Source organism: Meriones unguiculatus, chromosome 5 (genome assembly GCF_030254825.1).
Source record: "Meriones unguiculatus strain TT.TT164.6M chromosome 5, Bangor_MerUng_6.1, whole genome shotgun sequence".
Lineage (NCBI taxonomy): Eukaryota > Metazoa > Chordata > Mammalia > Rodentia > Muridae > Meriones > Meriones unguiculatus.
The window spans coordinates 123,946,516-123,966,363 of record NC_083353.1 but is presented as its reverse complement, the minus strand read 5'-3'; the positions used below and the strand labels follow the sequence as shown (position 1 = coordinate 123,966,363).

General features: G+C 39.7%; 1 protein-coding gene across 6 annotated transcripts in view; it reads left to right on the top strand.

Moving 5' to 3' along the window:
* Lmo3 (LIM domain only 3) overlaps nucleotides 1–19,848 on the top strand; it is a 62,278-nt gene that overhangs the window by 29,594 nt on the left and 12,836 nt on the right. For all 6 annotated transcript variants that reach the window (XM_021654100.2, XM_021654099.2, XM_060384333.1 and 3 more), the window contains one exon: nucleotides 19,075–19,200. In XM_021654100.2, coding sequence (XP_021509775.1) covers nucleotides 19,075–19,200 — 126 coding nt within the window. The remainder of the gene's footprint in view (nucleotides 1–19,074; nucleotides 19,201–19,848) is intronic.

The window sequence follows — 19,848 nt, the reverse complement described above, 5'->3', positions numbered from 1 at the left end:
GTCCTTGGTTTCATTTCCTCCTGCACTGTGGGTCTTTACTTTGGAAGCTATCTCTTTTTTTTTCTTCACCTCTTTATAACTTTTTCCCCTAAAAAATGCAGCCCATCAATGTGTAAATATTGACAAAGTTTTTCCATTCTAAAAATTTAGTTTTTCATTCTTTTATATGTGCTGATATCATCAAATTCCTCTATTGTCTGGGATTCTTGTTTTTGAAGATTCATTTATTTTGCTATTTTATGAATACGAATGTGTGTCTCCATGTACATATGTACACCACATGCTTGCTTGATGCCCACAGAAGTCAGGACCCCCAGAACTGCAGTATCAGATAGGTGTTAACTACCATGAGGGTGCTGGGAATCAAACCTGAGTCTCTTGACCATTGAGCTAACTCTGCAGTCCCAGTATTCTTTTCTTTTTTTTTCTATTAATTTTTTTAAATTCATTACAATTTATTAACTTTGTGTCCCAGCTGTAGCCCCCCCTTCATCCCCTCCCAATCCTGCCCTCCCTTCCTCTTTTCCTCTCATATCCCTCCCCCAGTCCACTGATAGGGGAGGTTATCCTCCCCTTCCTTCTGACCTTAGCCTATCAGGTCTCATCAGGACTGGCTCTCCTCTGTGGCCTGGTAAGGCTATTCCCCCCTTAGGAGGAGGTGATCAAAGAGACAGCCACTGTTCCCCTTACTAGGGAACCCACCCACTTGGACACTGAGCTGCCATGGGCTACACCTGTGCAGGGGTTCTAGGTTATTGACATATAAAATAATTTACCTTCTATGAGATGGGGTCATCCTTTTGGGATCAGTGATCTTGCTCTCTTACCCTTAATAATTATATGAAAATATAATTTGCACAAAAAAAATCAGTGACATTCAAGTGTGTTTTCTTTTCTATAATGCATAATCAATGATATATTCCTCACATCTCATGTGTTAGAAAACATGTAATGCATGCTATGCCACTGATACCTGGTCATGGAGAGAACAGACTTATCCTTCTTTGCACAGGTAACATTTTCTCACTGTGACCAGACACTCTACAGGGCTTTGTCTCTTGTAGAACAATGCCTGGCTCTCTACTGATCCTTTTTTAAAGGTTTATTTGTGTAGTATGTGTGTGTGTGTGTGTGTGCACTCGTGCACATGTGTGCAGATGGATGACTGTGTACTGTGTAGATACGAGTGTCTGCAGAGGCCAGAAGAGGGCATCAGCTGTCTGGCTCTGCACTTCTAGTCAGTTGTGAGCCACTCCATGTGTGTTGTAGGAACTGAATCAAGGTCCTCCACCAAAGCAGCGTTTTCAATTGCTCATTCATCTTTCCAGTCCCAGGCTACTCATTTTGGGAGGTTGAAATAAATGAGAATTATTATCAAAGAAAATTACCCTATCATTCTGTCATACCTGTGTTGACTAGCTTATATTTTTTGGCAAAGTATGCCTTTTCACTCAGCAACTGAACTTTCTCAGTTGTACTGAAATATAGTTCCTGCTGGTAAAGCAAGAAAATAATTTGCTGACTTCATACTGAGTGCCTTGTAAGGTATGTGGAGTAGAGAGAGGAGGAGGAGGCAGCCTCGGCCTCTTCCCACTGAGCTCCTTGTAAGCCAGAAATTTCCAGGGAGGCATTTCTTTACTTAGAGTCTGATCACCTGGGTATTGCTTAATGGCTGAGGTTAGTTGAAAATCATACAAAGAAAGTGAGTTTCTTTTGCTGCTTTTAAAAATGCAAATCCTTAAGCCATGTGCTGACAATAAGAAGCAAGATGATCACTTTCTCATATGTTTGTGTCAACATTTCAAGCTAATGGTGTGCTCTCTCTGAATTGTTGACCAGGCATTAGACCACAGTGTCAGGACACATGATTCTCATCCGACACATTAGATTTTAACTCTGTTTGGAGACATCATCAAACAGCCTTCTATAAAGCGCATCATTTTTTTTTTCAGGAAACAGTTTTTCGAATAAATAGAGAACACTGGACAGTTCTTTGTTCCTTTTTTCTTAAATTTCTTAGAAAACTAATAGAGCATTTCATTATGTTTGCCCCAGATAATGCATGTCCAAGGGAAGATACGGGACTGATTGCTGGAAACGTCTTGTTCTCTTTTTGTATCAGAGCTATGGAAGTGTATGACCTACACAATCCATCCTGTTACAGATGAACTGAGGCTCCAGAGAGTATTTGAGTTGGAAAAGGTCACTAATATACTTAACAATACAGTTGGAAGAAAAAAATTGTTCCTTTTTTTATTTCTTTTTGTCTCTTTTTAATACAGGTGTTATTTGTTTATTTATCCATTACTTGTTCTCACCTTTTTTGTTATGTGTATGGATATTTTGCCCACATGGATGTATGTGAACCATGTGCATGCAGTGCTCATAGAGACCAAAAGAGGGCATCAGATCCTTCTGCGAGTCGGGCTACCGGGGGTTATAAGCTGCTCTGTGGGTTCAGGAACAAATGCTGGTCGTCTGGATGAGCAACGAATGCTCTTAGCAGCCCAGTGTTCTTTCTATCCTCTCTTCTATCTAGTGAGACTTTGTGTGTCTAACAACAAATCTTCTCCCCTTTAACATATCCTTTCAAGTGGACTCACATGGGTCTTTCTGTAATATTTTAAAGTGTTGAAAGCTTGATGTCAGACCTGAGTATGGACCAGACTGACAAGGGTCTGCACCATAGAAAACACAACTACCCCTCCCTTCCAAACTACATCTTTTTCCTAGTTCATTTTTCTCTTCCATGTCTTCCTTAAGGACAAGAAAAAGGCAGTTATTTTTAACTTATATTACAAAGTGAACTAAGTAATTTTTTAAAGTCTCTGATATGATTCATTTCTACAACATTTGGAAATAAAATAGTGAGGATCCCTCAATTGAACTTTCAGCATTAGGTGGTTATTCCAATTCTTTCAACATTTAATTAAAGTATAGGGATTCAAATGGAAACATGGTTTCTGTTGCCTGGAAAACATCTGGGAGAAAATGCACTTGGCATGCTGATAAGTAGAGCATGCGTATTAGATAGAGGAGCGTTTTGAACTTTACAATGCAAACTTTGCAATGAAGTAAAATGAACTAGACAATTTAGGTGTTTCGATGTCAGAATATACAGTGATTGTTTAAATCCCAATTTCACAAACATAAAGGACAAGTTTTGCTTTTAGTATGAGTATGTCATGTACAACATTTAAACATCATTATTATGGCACCCACAATTACTAGTTTGTTTAGAAGAAAAACGAAGTCAGTGGTGGGCTTATAGAACTGCTCCAGGAAGCCACTGTGGGCTGCCTGATTAGTATTATGTGAGTACTATTTGGCCAGTGCAAGGTACCGAATAGGGGAGTAAAACTAGGAAATCCACAGTAATGAAAAGTCCTTTTCTAGATGCCACAAGAAGAAAACTTATCATTTTTCTGCCTGTCCATCACTGCAGCACTAGACTGAAGATACCTCGCAGGCAGGGAAATGCCGTATCAGTGTTCCTATGCCATATAGAGTGTCTCTATACCAAGCTGAACATCAAGGAACTTAATACTGATGGCACAAAGAAGAAGCCGAATCACTTAAAATGTTTAGGAGCATCCAAATAAATGCAACGAAGCAGTTTTGTATTGGGAAATGAAAAAAAAAAAAAAAAACCCTGCTGGCTGGTTAGAGGAATATGGTTTTAATAACTGAGCTGATACAGGAAGGCTTTGGATGGACTCAAAAGTCTTGGAATCTGGAAAGAACATTTAGGAGCTGGGTCTTGTGAATAAAGCCTTCTTCCTCACAATAGAAATGATAGTGATAAGCCTTTTGGGCTGCCTGCCTGAGACTAATATTTCTCTTCCAAGTGGTTCGGTATAATGGGGTCATGAATGGTAATGATGAGACCACGCACACATGTTCTCCAGCTGCTAAGATCAGGGTTTTGATGTGTGGGCATCACATGAGCCATCTTGGATGCGATCAAAGGTTTGCGCTGAGTTTCTGCAATTAGATGAGGGAGGGTGCTGCCTAGCAAGAGTCTGATGCTGCCCTTATGAGTTATTCCACACAGAGACACTTCAGGAAAGAGTGGGGAGGATGGTGGGTTTTTTTTTTTTTTGTAACAGCTTCCAGATACTTTATTTTTGACTTCCACCTACAGAGCTCATGTGCCTTATACACTCAGTTCAAAATGGGATTAAAAAAAAAAAATCATTGGTGCTAATCTTGTGAGTGTGAGTAAAACTCCCCCTATGAAATCTATAAATCCAACCAAGGGAATATGCTAATTTTCAGTTATATCTCTACCCTGTAATTCAGTAATTTGGGGGGCACATGAATAGCACATGTGTTAGGTGCTGGGTGAAGGAGAGGGCAAGCTATTAGGGAGCTTATTATCTGGCAAGCAGAAAGACATGAGCGGATATAAATTCTGAAAGATCATTGTGCTATATGAAAACAAGCATTTTAATATCTAAAGGAAGGCATTCATTCTGCCAGAAGGAAATCAGAGGAGATTCATAGATCAAGTGACATTTGAACTGAATGTGAAAAACTGTCATCATATTCTGCCAAGAGTGGGTTCAGTGTGGTCTCAGCAGGAGGGAGCGGAAGGACATTAAGCATGAATGCATATGATGAGAAGGGAGTACAAAGCATGATGGACATGAAATGCAAGAATTGAGAGCGAAGGGCTTGAGTACTTTTGCTGCTATTCATTCATCCTGCGTATAGAGAGGGTGGATGGTTCTAGGTAGGAGAAATGCATTGCACCTCTGTCCTAGAAAGGTTAATGACTGCAGAGTATGAGGAGCAGAGCAAGATGTGCTGGCAGAAAGGATGCTCAGATAGCCAGTGTAGCCTTCGTACAACAGAAGAGAGACGCATGCCAGACTTAGGTCACTAGAAATAAAGAGAAGGTGTACCCTCTTTTGAGTGAACCCAAAGGTGGATCTAGAAGCCTGAGAAGAGGAGCAACCAAAGATGAACCTGGAATCTTTGGTTTAAAGATATTGCAGATTTTCCGGTTGCTTGGGCACTGGAAATGTCAGCACAGGGGAATGCAGCTTGCAAAATGAATGGATGTCCTGTAGAAAGAAGTAGGTGATCAGGGAACCAGCCTTTAGCTCTGAATGTGAGCAGGGTGACAAGGGAACCTTAGAGATGGTCCTCTTGCACTGCCTCTCTGTGCTTTTCAGGTGTTCTGTTGAGAACTAAGTGTTGGGGGCGGGGTGGGGGAGGGTAATCTAAATGGCTTAGTGTATGGAGTCCAGCCAGACCATTGGCTCTCTGTAATTGGAGCATGGTACATAATTCTTTTCATCTATCTTTCTCATATAGAAAATGGGGAAACAATACCATCTGCCTTGGTCACTGCGGTGGGGACCAAGGACAAGATAACCCATGTGAGATGCTTTAACAGATACCTGCTAGGGAGACAACACTCCATTGACACTGGCTGTTATAGTCTAGGCTCTCACATCATTGACCAGATCTCATATTGATATTGATTTGAGAGGTTACTTTTAAAAGGTGAGCACGGGAAAATCTGTTGACTGATTTCTCTAATTTGCTGATGTGAGATTATCTGAGAGGACTCTGTCTATTGCTTTTGCCATTAAAGATGCTTCATGGACAGCCTCCCCCTGAGTGCAGAGAAATTGATCTCATACTTTATGTTTTACAAAAAGAAAGTCCCCGTGTTAGTAGGTCTTACCCGTGTGGGCATACCTACTTTTTTTGAGTGCTGCAAATGATCTTGTTGAAGTTTTCAGAGAGAAACATGACAGTGACATGTTAAGTTGGGATTAAAACTTGGAAGTCAATAGCGTTTGGGTCACATGGCACTATGGATTTCCCTGTCATCTTTTCATAGAGAGAATGCCTTTTCCCTGGTGTGTTTTGGGTTGCTTCTTCTTGTTAGTATTTGTCACACTGTGTACTGTACGGCAGTTAACAGTGAGAGAGAATCCTCAGCTGAAGTGAACATCAGGCGGCTGTCAGGGCACGTAGACTAGTGCCATGGTCGGTGTCACTGCTATTAGCGATGCCAAGATCCTGGGGAGACGCTGCTCACTCTGCACCTCAATTTACCTACCTGTACATATTCCACACCCCTATTTCAGCTTCTCAGGATGAATTGTGATGACAGGAAACTAGAGAGATGAGTCAGTGGGTGAAAGCCAGGGCTACTCAATCATGAGGACCAGTTTGGATCTCAGCACACACCTTGGGCAGTTCACAGACTTGTAACTCTAGCTCCAAGGGATCTGGCAAATACTTCTGGGCCCCCTGGACACCCATACAAACTCATGCAGAGACATCTGTATGTACACACATACATATTAAAAATTTTTTAAAAAATTAAGAATTATGTAATAGTTTTCTTTCTGGTGGCCAACAAATCTAAAATGCCTAGAAGTGTGCTGTAGCTTTCTCTACATGCCCTATTGTTAGTAAAGAGAGCGTGGGAATTTCCAGTTAAAAACAAAAACAACCTGAAATTTAAAATAAATAAGTGGAACTAAGATGAGCTTCTATAATTCAGGCTTTATTCTCTACCTGAAACACACTGTTGGTGCGATGGTTTCCTCTTCTCAGATATAGAAAAGTAAATGTGTGTGTGTGTGTGTGTGTGTGTGTGTGTGTGTGTGTGTAATATAAAATTTACCTGCCAGGTCAGACTGTGGGAATATGGCTTATGCTATCTGTCACAGGAGAATCCAGATTGGACAAGTGCAGATCTCAGGCTAGGGACACAAAGGTTAAAAGCAGGACTCTCTCTGCTTTGGAAACCCTTCTGAGTCTAAAGAAGCTTTCTCAGCCCAGTGTTTCCATCTATGCTGTATCATACATCTGCAACTTTTTAAGAAAAGTTGAAGAAACGAGGTTTATAAGCCTGTTCCCACGGTGTAGCCCCTTCACCCTATGGGATTGTGATATATGATGCAGTGTCTGAAAGCCAAACTGTCTTGCTTCAACTTATTCCAGGGTTTTACCATTGCTACATTTTTGTTGTAGACTGGGCAGACAGAGAGAGTGCCAGGAGCTGATTTTCCAAGAAGGTCGAGTAAGCATCAGGTCCACAAAGCATATACCCGTTCCTCCGGGGAAACAGAGACGCAGCAATTAGGCAATGCAGTGCTGCTCTTTGGGGCGCGGACTCCCACCCTGTAATCCATTCCTTTCTTAATGTGACTTGATCTAGACAGAGTGAAGGCCTATCAGGTGTGAAAAACCCGGCTGCTCCTGGCGTGGAGTGGCCTCCAGACGGTGATTTGGCGACGTCAATCCCGTCATGCTTGATTTGGACACAACGCAGTAAGGCTGAGTTTCTCTACCCCCGATCAACTTCTCAATTAGCAAGCTGCCTTGTGTAACGGCCTTGTTCTGCAGCCTCTAGGGGCTACTTCGGGGGTCATCGGGGTGAGAAAACTTGAGCGCCAGCTTGGGCTGGAGCAGAACTGAAGGACCCTCAGTGATTCCCTAAACAGCATAACCCCCTTTCAAGTCGTTTGCTTTCACGGGATTGATTCTTGGCACATTAAGAGGCTTACAGCTCCAATATCTTCTTTAAAATGCCCCCCTTATCACTCCTGCAGCTGACAGGGGTTTTGACAGGCTGAGAGTAAAGGAGATAAGTAATAGGTTACTATTATATCTGTGCATGTGGACACACGGCACAGAAACAGTCAGCACACGTGCAAACAACCCTGATGTTGTCTTTCCAGGGTAACCAGTGAACTAGAGCTGCAGAGTGACCCCCTACACCTCATTGTTCTCTATTGGAGGGTCTAAAATCTTTGTGTCAGACTTTATACACTCATGATATTCTCATATCATTACTGCTTTTTACAATATTTTCTCTCTTAACTTTGTATAAGGTTTCCATGAATAATATATGTTAATAGGAAGTTTAAGTAATGGCCATGTGTAAATAGGCATTGAAATGTATATATTTAATGTGATCTTTCTCCCCATTCATGACTTATCCAAATGATTTCTTCATCAATAAAGTGCAATTTTTTTCTCCAATGAAATGAACCAAGTTTAAAACACACACACACTATAAAAACAAAAATATCATATTTTTGAAAATTATATAATTTGTAAAGAAATTTTAAAGTATTATATGGTTCGTATTTGTTACATATTTCGTTGATCAACTGTTCTCATACCCACTTCTTATTTCCATAGCTTTAGAAATTAGATGGGTAAATTCAGATCAGATATGAAATATTTGGTTTTATATAGTTCTCTCTTTCTTTCTTAGAATGAATTATTCTGACATATATTTCATGAAGAGATTTTCCCAAAGTGGTTTGCATGTGTTTCTTACAAAAATGTCTTTTGACACCAGGAAGATCATTATATGCCTAATAATTTATGCATGATCCCAAAGATAGCTGAACTTGATGCATGGGAGAAACTGGAAGTGGGGTGTGTGTTGATGGCACAGCCCAATAGACACGCCCTAGATGTATGAAGGGTTTTACCTCTGGCTTTTGATCTGTGTAAAGAATAGTTAAAGTTCCAGACACTGTGTCAAATCATTTTACAAAGATTACTTCTGATACTAATTCCTGAAGGTGATGCCACAAAAGAAATACAGATACATCCTAGAAACAAAGCCAGTGCTTTGGAAATTGCATTTTGTGACAAAAAAGTTTGAAGACTACTCACAGAGCATTATTAACCCTTACAGTTATGTTGTATAGATATATTGAAAGAAACAACTTATAACTTCACTATAATTCTTTCTAATAATTCTTTCTAAAGCGTGTGACACAAAATTTGGCTGAAATTTCTCTGCCATAATACTAGATTCAATGTTGTGCTTTGAATGTATCAATTTTGAGAAAAATGCTACTAAGAAATAATGTCAAATCCTTACACAAAATTGTTTTGACTCTCCTTTCTTCTGTTAATATTTTAGTAGTCCCAAAACACCCACCCAATCCCACTAATAACTGTACTCAGGAGTTTATTTTGATAACCCTTTTAAATCTTATTTTAATGGGTTCTTAAATTTATACATGCAAATGCACACACACTCACACACACCACAGTGTCAAATAAACATTGTATTGTGTTCCATTTCCCTTGGCTATGACGAGATCACTGGACATCCAGTCTTGAGAACTTAAACTCAAGTTCAAGTTAATCCTTACCTAAATAATTCAGCTATAGTTAAGTAGAATACAGAATTATAGAATTTTAAAATTAGGCACCACTCTTAAAGTACTTAGTTCAATCTACATGGTGGCTCTCCAGAGAAGCTGAGAATCCAATACTTTTTAAGCATTCGTATTCTGTTTGATCCCAGGTACTTAGTCAACCATACAGTTTTCTAGTCAGCACGGGGCATTTCTGACAAACACAGATGCTTGGCTCACAAGTCATGCTCTAATGGAGTAACATAAAGAATACTTTCTTAAGGAACTTAAGAATAACTCTCCCTTAAAAGAACCAGAGGCAAATGGTACCATGCATTGTATTTGCTTTAAAGAAATAACAACAACAAAATATAAACAATATACATTTTATCTGTCTTTGGCAATTATGTTTGTGTCCTTCAAACTACTAGATATGTGACAATGTTTCCACTATAGAAGTATTTTTGTTAAAAACAAAGGGGAGGACCTGGGATGACATTCTCTCCATACATTTAATTTGGTAAATTTAACATATTAAATAGATAAACACCATACCACATTTTGCTTTCTTTCTTAAACATAAAAATGAGTACTTGAGTTTCTTTTCTTCTATGCATGACATAAATACAACTTGAAGCTAAGTTTTCAGCAATAGGCTCTCCTGTTAACCTTTGCCATTCAGCGTAGCAACTTTTTTTCTGAGGTAAGCTATCATGATTGATCCTAGAAGACAGGATTGTCTGAAAATTGAGTAGCTGTGCTTCAAGAATATGCTGCATGACCTGTTCAAGTTCAGATTATCAGTGATCACCAAGTCAGAATCTCCGGGGCAAAAGGTACACCACACATCAGAACAAACGAGCTTTGCATTGCACTGTCAATCAGACTGTCGCTCTGTGCCTGGGGTCACACGTGGGCACTTTTGGGAACCGGGTGTAGTACCTGGATAGAAGGGTGATTCTTTGAAACATGTTAAAGCGTAGAAACATTAAATGGCTTCTTTGACAAAGGTCATGGGATAACTCTCCCTCAGGGCTACTTCTCAACTAACAATTTACAAAATAGCCTCATTGCCTTGTTGTATTTTTTTTTCATCTTCTGGTTTCTCTTTCCTGATGATAATTTCATTTATTTGAAGTGAAACTGTCATGAAAAGGGTAAAAATAGTATTTTCAAATAAGGTTCTTTCCTCCTTCACTTTTATATATGATGCATGAAAAGAAAAGTGTGAGAATAAAGATAAGAAAGAAGTAATTATAGGTTTCTAAAACATCTGGGAAAATATCAAAAGACTTCAATGCAGTTTCAGGAAAGGGTTATTTACTCTTTAAGTTTTCACTAGAAAGATGTCTTCAGTTTTTTGTAGACAAAGCTTTCTGAATCTCATGATAAAATAGACTATCATTTTAAAATTCTTATTATTATAAAATTCTTTTATTATAAATCACATAGAGCACCTTCCAGGTAGCATTTTCTGTAATGTTGTTAAGCCTAGATAGAATTTTTTTAGTTTCCCTTATAGCTTCCTTGACTTGCTGAAACGGGAGAATGAGAAACTAAAATAGTCACAATATCTGTAACATACTTTGGAAATTTTGGCATATTTTCATTTTATTAGTTCTTGGAATTGAACCCAGGACCTTGTACAGTCTAGGCAGGTAACTCTTACAGTGATCCTCAACCATGCACCACGGACATACATATTTTTTGGCTGTTTGTCTTTCTTTTTATTATAAGCTTGTTAAATTAGAGCAGGAAGGCTAGAGTGGAAAGATAAAATATCTATTTTTATCATCTAAAAATCTATTTTGAGTCCACATGTGTTTCTTTTGTCTTCCTGATGCCCTGCTGTTCTGCTTAGTATTTTGTATTTCCATAACTATATCTAGGATTGTGTGAAGTCTTGTCTTTTCAATATCCCAACAATGAAAAGCAAGCTTGACACACTTTGGTTCTAAGATTTTGTGATTGCATGAAATGCTGATACAATTGTCGGGTTTGCCCAGAGATGTTATCCACACCAAATGTTGAGGGGAAATATTCAATTTTGTTTTCCTCTGAACAGTTTGTCCCATGGGGCTGCTGCACTGATCTAACCAGCCCTAACACCTGCTCATGAGGCTTTACAGAGGCACTGTGAAGGAAAAGCCCACGTGGTTGGTTAAAAATGAAAATGCAGCATTTAAACAGTTTCTGCAACTTTTAATAGTCAGACGTGAAGAAAGAGACAAAGGATTATAGCCAGACATGAAGCCCCTAATAAGTCACAGGCCTGAAGACGTGTTCAAAGCAGCCTTTTCTGGTCTCTCTTTCTTTCTATTTCCGTGTGTGTGTGTGTTTGTACTTGTATGTGTCTGTCAATCTATCTCTCTTTCTCTGTGTCTCTGTGTGCATATATGCACATATCTGTCTCTGTCTCTCCCTCTCTCTCTCTCTCTGTATAAGCATACGGTGGGTATGGCAGCCAGGTGTTTGTTTATGTTTATGTCAAGTATATATGTATGTATATGTATATACGTATGGAGGCCAGGTGCTTACATAAGGTGTTTTCCTCAATTGCTCTGAACGTGAAGTGTGGTGATTAAGAATGTATGTTTGACAAGACTCAGAGATCCAAGCACCACCAAGCCCTAGTATTTGCATGAGTGCTGGAATCTGAACTCAGGACTTCATCATGCTTGTTCAGCAAGCACTTTTTTTAAATTGTAAATAGTATTATGTTCATTTTAAATTCTTTTTTTTCTTTATTAATTACACTTTACTCACTTTGTATCCCCCCTGTGGTTCCTTCCCTCCTCCTGTCCCAATCCCTCCCTTCCTCCACCCTCTGCATGCATGCCGCTCCCCAAGTCCACTGATAGGGGAGGTCTTCTTTTCCTTCCTTCTGATTTTAGTCAATTAGGTCTCATCAGGAGTGGCTGCAGTGTCTTCTTCCGTGGCCTGGTAATACTGCTTCCCCCTCAGGGAGAGGTAATTAAAGATCAGGCCAATCAGTTTATGTCAGAGACAGTCCCTGTTCCTATTATAATGGCAGTTCAGTATCCAAGTGGGGCTACATCTGTGCAGGGGTCTTAGGTTGTCTCCATGCATAATCCTTGGTTGGAGTATCAGTCTCAGGAAATATTCCTGTGCTCTGATTTTTTGGTTCTGGAGCCTTCTCCCCAACTACTCCTTGGTCCACTTTAAGAGGGAAATGTAACCCAGTACAGGGAGAGGGAGAGAGTTAAATATATGTGTGGCTAGCTGCTGAGCAACTGCATAGCTACTCCTTGTAGACATGGGATAACTTTGTGTACTAGAGCAGCCAGAGCATCAGCCCTGTGTTCTTGTTTGTTTGTTTGTTCTGATGCATCAATATGCAACAGGAAAAGAAAAAGTTGGGGAAGGAATCAACACTTAATAGTCTGAAACTGATGAAAATAGACAGGGCATTTTATCTACTTCAGTTATAAGTTGAGCTGTCATGACTCACACTATTATCGTAGATGCTTAAATCTCTAGCTTATGTTTAATTTTCATCTCCAAACATAGAACGGAAATATCCAGGATGAATTCTAGTTTAAAAAAATATAGCTCTCCATTTCCTTGAAAGTCATAATTGCCATATAGCCAGAAGTATGAGGAAGACTCAGGCTACAGACACACACTGTCCAGCACAAATCAAACTCTACATATTAACACTCCTGTTCGTAAAAGGAATTGCTCTTGAAGGTGAAATTTAGGGGATTTTGTTTGGTGTTTTTTTTTTCTTGAAATTTGTATGAAATATTTTCTTTAATACAGTTCATATAAATGATTGTCTCCACATACAATCAATAGCTTAAAGAACTCAGAAAATGTTTTATTTTTGTGTGTGACAAAAGTCAAGACTTAGCCACATAATAGGTCTTCGGGTACTTGCTGGAAGCACATAGCAGCCACAAGTGCAGGATATGAGGAAATGGATAGCTGACTCGGCTTATGAGTTAATTGGACGTAGGTAGTGAAGGAAACACCTTTACAACAGAACTGAAAATTCCACAAACAGGGTGTGGAATGCATTCCTCTTTTACTTTGCTTCTCTGGACTATTTCAAGGCTAATTTGACCTAAACTGAATCACAGAGTGGAACCTGCAGTATATAGCCGGGATTTCTCGGGAAGAGATGCACTTGGTGCTGATAAAAGGCTAGACGCCCTAAATATCTCTTTAGTTTTGTTTCGTTTTGGGTCCCTGGCTAACAGTGCACCTGGAGAAACAGTTGACACTGGCTTTCATCAGAATCTCTTTCCCAGTGTAACTTTAGCATTCTCTTAGAGATTGGCCTCGGTGCTAGATGCTCTACCACGAAGCTGAACCTCCAAGTCATTAACATTCCTTTACACTTTCTTTTGTTGCCAACATATGACTATGTCTGGATCTCAATAGTTAGAAAACCTAGCTTTCCTCCCCTAAAATTTAGAAATCATTTTCACCATAGTTATGTTTATTTCGCCCATGCTGATTTTGCTGAGCTGATACGGATTGATACTGCAAATCCACCCAGTGCCTGGCAGACAGAGACTGGCGATAACCCAGTGATCTAGGATGGCTTCTGGCCCCTTGCTCTTTAGTTCTATTCTGCATGATTCAAGGATATGCAGGGTTGAGCTGACCATAGAGGAGAAGCAGTATTGAACACTTGAACAAACGAAAACGCTGAACCTTAAGCTTAAGTCTTTTCCGATGGAGTGACCTATCATGGTTGCCTAGATTTTCCTAGACCCCTTAGGAAATTCTTTGTTTGTTCATAAAGAAAATAATATAAAGACTGAATTTAAGACAGATTAGAAGTGACTTAGAACACAAATGCTCCATGATACCATGCATGAAGTATTAAATAAATTATCACCAAGTACTTTTAGGCACTATGTGTTGTCCCATGCCATTACCATGCAGCATTTCAATTTTTCTACCTTAATTTTAGGAAAATGCAGCACCACCTCTGTGTGCCTATGTTTGCTTCTAACTGAAAACAAACCAAACCACAAATTAGGAACAGGGCTCAAAGTTAATATGAAGTTAAGCATATGTCCTCTTCTGTTTAGTTTTACTTGCTTAGTGTTTTCTGTCTTTATTGATCTTAAATTTTCAAGATATCTTCATCTCTACAACATTAAACACATGTGAAGACCCCAAAAGAGGGGGGGGGAGGAATAATGTCTATTCTCTTTGGCTTTTTTGTAGGGGTGAGATTTTTTTTCAAGTCCAAAAGGGTAGTATATTGACAGTGAACTCATTTCCCAGCACTCCCTCCCTTGGCTTAAGAAGTGAAGTTGAAAAGATGATGAAAAGTGTATTTACAGGAGACAAAAAAGCAATCGTCCTTCTCGGTCTATGGAAATAAGAAATGTCCCATAACTGCTGGTATCACATGCTCAGACAAACTCACAAGCCTGCAGTCCAGGGAGGATGGGGAGATCTTTTCTGTCGATTACTGTGTCATATCTAAGGAAAGCAGCTATGCTACATTTCTAGCTATGCTATAGAGAAAGGGTTTCTATGCACATGATGATAATTAATCTAGTCTTATCCTCAAGATTAAAAGGAATCCTTAATGTTACATTCAGGTGTGGCTAAGTACCTGGATGGAGGAGAAAATTTTCTCTTTGTTCAGAATCCAAGCTTATTGCAACAATATTTGTGTGTGTATGTTTTTCCCAAACAATAAATTAATGTGAGTCAAATACTATGTTTTTTTGTAGCTTGGGGGGATTTGATTTAGTGATGTGAATCACTGACCTGGTTTTTAAAAGAATCCATAGAAACATCTGGTGCTGCTAAGAAAAAGACACTAATACAATGGGCGCTCAGTTTCCCAAAGCCTGTGTTTATTATTGCCGGGTTAAATGATTACATGTCTTGGGGTTTTCTCTAGCTCCCGCCAGGAACTCTGGAAATAGGTATACACCAAGCCACCTGACTTAAAGCAGTCCTGCCAAAGCTGCTGAACATGTAATAAAAACTCAGCATTGCCTTGATAACTAAGAGAGAGAGAGAGAGAGAGAGAGAGAGAGAGAGAGATGAGTATATTGCCTAGTCATTCACAGAATCTCTGAATATTGTCCTGTGTGGATAAGCTGCTGCTCTATAAGGAAGCTGTCTGTTTGGTTTTTATCTTGTCGGTTTTGGATTGTCAATACCAAGTAATGAAAGCAAAAATTGGAGTGGACAAGGAATACAAGCACCTTTCGCGGTATTTACAAACAGTGATAGGCATAGACGTGGTACCCATGACACTTGTCACTGGCGAGTCAACTTTTGATGGTATATCACCTACAAGGTGATAGCTATATTGCCTAATGCCTATTGTGAATATAAATGGTAGGGGACATTCTGGCCATAAGGAGGCCAATTAACTCCAGCTGTGCCTGAACAGTCTATAAGATTTCCTAAAAATGAGTGAAAGAAGTCAATCAGTCTATGTTCTTCCTTACCATAAATTCACAGGCTGGTACAATATGATTTATTTGGGTCCACATTTCAAAAGGACAAGTTTTTGAATAAAGCTCCATTTGTTTTAATGTACTAGGAAGCGCAAGTAGGCCCTTCTCTTTACGGAGAGGCTGACATAGCACTACAGGCAAGAGTTTTATGAGGTCTGTAGTTGATATGAAAAAACAGACAGTCATCCTCATAAACAAGCGACTGAGTGAACAGCACAGGAGAGGGTTCAAGCCAATGTCTAGCAAGATTTACTTTTGTCTAAAAGAATCTTATAATTAAGAGACTCTTCTTAAATATTTCCCAGATACACTTGAAAGCGAACTAATGTGCAAATGAGAACCTTAACTTAAAAATACCTTAAGCTAAAGGCTGCATGTAAAGATTCATTTTCACCTTAGAATCCAAACTTAACAGTTACCAAAGGATACTAACATGAAAAAGCCATTTTATAAAACCTTACTCGGTTTCCTTGTGCAGAGAATCTTGGGGTTCACTTCTATAACCCCCAGAGGAGAAACCAAGAGCATAAGTACAGCTACTGAATAAGCTCTTGATCCTTGGACAAAAACTGAGGGAAAAGTCTAACAAATGCATCGTTTTGCAGTAAATTAGATCAGATTTCCGCATCTCCGCACTCAGTCTGTGAGCTGACAGTTCAGTAAAATGTTCCCTTGTAAGGTTCGCCCTCCTAGGAAAAGGGGCAATAATTCATCATTAGGATTTCAGAGTCCAGGTGTAGATGGAAACTGATGGAGCCTCCAGCGAGGCAAGGAAAGTGCACGGAAGAAGAAAATTTTATCTGAAGCCTAATTCCCTGGTTACAGCAGAGAATAATTAAGATAATATTGCTTCAAGAGTCCTTTAATGATTAAAAATCACATATGCAGAATCCATAAATTGGGGGGCAACAAATTGGAAGGCTAGAACGCCAGAGAGCTGTTTTGTGCACATTGTCATGGAAAGTGTACTGGTGGCAGCCCGCTGTACAGGAGCCACCAGAGACTGGGACCATTCCAAGGACTTTGTTTAGATGCAACAAATCATTTGTCTGTTATTAACCCAGAGCTTGTAATTATGCAGATTGCCATAGATTTTCCTGGGCCTGGAAGTGAGATTGAGGGTTGCTCACAGTACAGCAGGCAGCTCAGGGCTGGCCATGCATTACTGAACTTGCCACATTTATCATGTTGACTGATGGCAGCAGAAGCAGGTCTCAGGTCCCAGTGGTTAATGTAGTGGGTAATTAACTGTCATTTGCCTAGTAATAGGCTGATGATCAATGGTTTGTGTGGAAACAAATTCTAATCAGGTAGCTGATAAATGCTCAGCTAGCTAGAGCAATTGAAATTGGGGGAAACTATGTCCAGAATTTCAAAATGGCATTGTGTGTGTGTGTGTGTGTGTGTGTGTGTGTAGTGTAGTGTTTTTATTAGGTGTGAGGAAAACTGAGTAATGCTCAGCAATACCCTTATCTCTTATTAGGGAGATTTTATATGCAAAAACATAGGCATGTACATGGAATAAGGAGCCTTCAGGTTTCTTTATTTCTCAAAACTACAAGGGAACAGATGACACAAGTAAGTGATGTGTGACCTCTGCGAGGAAGGCATGGAGTACACTCAGTGTTGAACGCGCCACACATCGAGGAGCCAGAACTCCTCTGCCCAGAAAAGAATGAGGTGAAGATAGACACAGTGGTGGGCAGCTGCCATCCCAGCACTCAGGAGGCTAAGGTCTGAGAATCAAGAGTTCAAGACCAACCTGAGCCTCATAATGAGGCGAGTTACACAAAAAGAGAAAGAAAAAAGTAGAAGGGGAAAGATCAAAGCTTTGGCTTGTGCTAGATTCATTTTCAATGATCCTAGGGGTAGTCATACAACACTGCATTGTTTCATGGAGTCTGTTTTAAAGGAAGATGATTTCTGAAGTTATGAACTGCAAACTGAGAATATAAAGATTATTTAGGTTATATAACCCAGGCTGCCCTTGAACTTACTATATAGTTGGGGCTGGTCTTGAACTCCTGATCCCCTACTAAGAGTGCCAGTAATACAGAGGTGTGCCGCCTCTAGCAAGATGAGCACATAACATTTTAAAACAGTCTTTAAGGAAGATAAGTATTCATACGTCTTGAATTTAATCTTCTTGTTGCAAACTGGTTTGCTTCCATAGTTGATGCCCAGGGCATGCCAGGGAGAAGATTAGGAGGTGTTTGCTGTTTCATCCTCAAGAGGCCTGTGTTTTTAAAGAGACAATGTAACAAAACCAGGAGCATGAGAACCTCGGCCACCTTTTGTCAGACTTGTGGGCGTCACTGTGACAAGCCTAAGTATCACCATTAGTTCAAGAACAGGAAATGGCTACACACTGAAAAATGAACATGCTCACCTTAAGCAAGGACCTTTGGAGTTTTGAGAAAGACATGAGACTTGGGCATGTTTGTGCATAATCCTAAAATTCAATAAAATGAAAGGCTAAGACTTTTGCAAAGTGCTTTTTTATAACCAAAAGGAGCTTTCTCCACAGCACCTTTGAATTCATTAGTTTCGAACTGCTTTTAATTTCGTCTTTCCCTTGAGAACCATTATATTTTTTCTCCCGTTAGCCTGATGCTGGAGAAAAAAAAAAGAAAGCTGGCAGATGGGCTGTTTTTCTCTGAGCTCATTCCTAGTATTTAAAGACCTTAACCACTATGCACAAAATATTATTCATAATAGCTCTTCACCAGCATTAACAACTTTAAAGCAACTTGCTTTAAATATTGTCAATGCAGACAGAGAAAAAGATTTGTCTCCTCTCATTGTGCAGTGATCAAAATCACTTTGGTACTGTTTTCTAAGTCATTACAAAACTATTTCTAAGCATCTTCAGTAATAATTTTTCCAGATTATTGCATTATTTCTGACAGTATATTTCGGCTCAGCTTCTGACATAGCTATGTATAGCTTCCAGCCTCATTTCCTGTAATGTGTTACCCGAGTAACATAATCACAGCTGTAACTATGCTATAGGGCTAAAAAGTGCATGTACCTCCGTACGTTAAATTGCTTAAATGGCTTGTTCATAAATGCTCTTTAATGTTACTGGTGAGCCTTTTAGTAATTAGATGTCAAAGAGGAGAGAATCAGATACTTGGGGTTCTTACAGTCGAAAGACTAGAATGTTAGTACGTAATGTCAACATGTGATTATATTGCTTGTACATTGGTACTCTAGAAAGCAGGTGATTTTTGCACGATTTATCCCATAGACTGCTATTTGTTATAGTTGTGTAAGCATCCTAATGTCTTTTTCTGGAGAGGTCAAGGGGGGGTGTTACAGAAGAATATATATATGTATATATATATATATATATCAGATGAAACTCATTTATAAGGCATTACGTATGGATTGCTTCAAAGCATGGAGTAACAGCTTCTCAGTCTGAAAACGCAGGTTTCCAAAGTTGAGAAAGAAAATGTTTATTGTTCTAGGCTGTTCGGTGTAACGGGAAACTGTGCTGCCTGTAGCAAGCTCATCCCTGCCTTTGAGATGGTGATGCGTGCCAAGGATAATGTGTACCACCTGGACTGCTTTGCCTGTCAGCTTTGCAACCAGAGGTAAGTACAGCTAGTACGTTTAATTTGACCTTCCAAAAACAATGCCACTCTGCAGGCTGTTGATTTAACAGGTGGGAATGGTTTTTGCTAGACCAATTAATCTCAACATTCTGGGGTTCTGCAAATGTAAATTCAACACCAGAAACAAACCTTTGAGGGGAAAGGTCTTCAGACTAGCTTCAGAGAAGAGTGTTATGTGACAGCAACTGGATACAGAAGTACTTCTCCTTAACATCCAGACCTGTCATTCATTCTTGCTACTGCCTTACTATCTCTTAATGTGGCAGTTTGGAATACCTTTCATGCATGTAGTGACATGGTTCAGTGAGCAAAGTCTTCCCTGCACAAGTGAGAACCTGGGCTCAAGAGCCTTGTCATGATGGACAGCTTAGCACTTTTCTGTAATTCTAGTCTTCCTACGGCAAAATGGAGCTGATTGGGAGGGAAATGAGAGAATTCCAAGAGCTTAGGAGCCAACTAACCCGGACTACTCAGCAAACAACAAGCATCCAAACTAAGGAGAGGGGGAAGGCTGACCCTGAAATCCTTCTGACCTCCATGCAGGCATGTGTGTGTATGCACGAATGAGCACACACAGACGCTCATGCACACTACAAACACATACACACACACACCTTTACCTTTGGA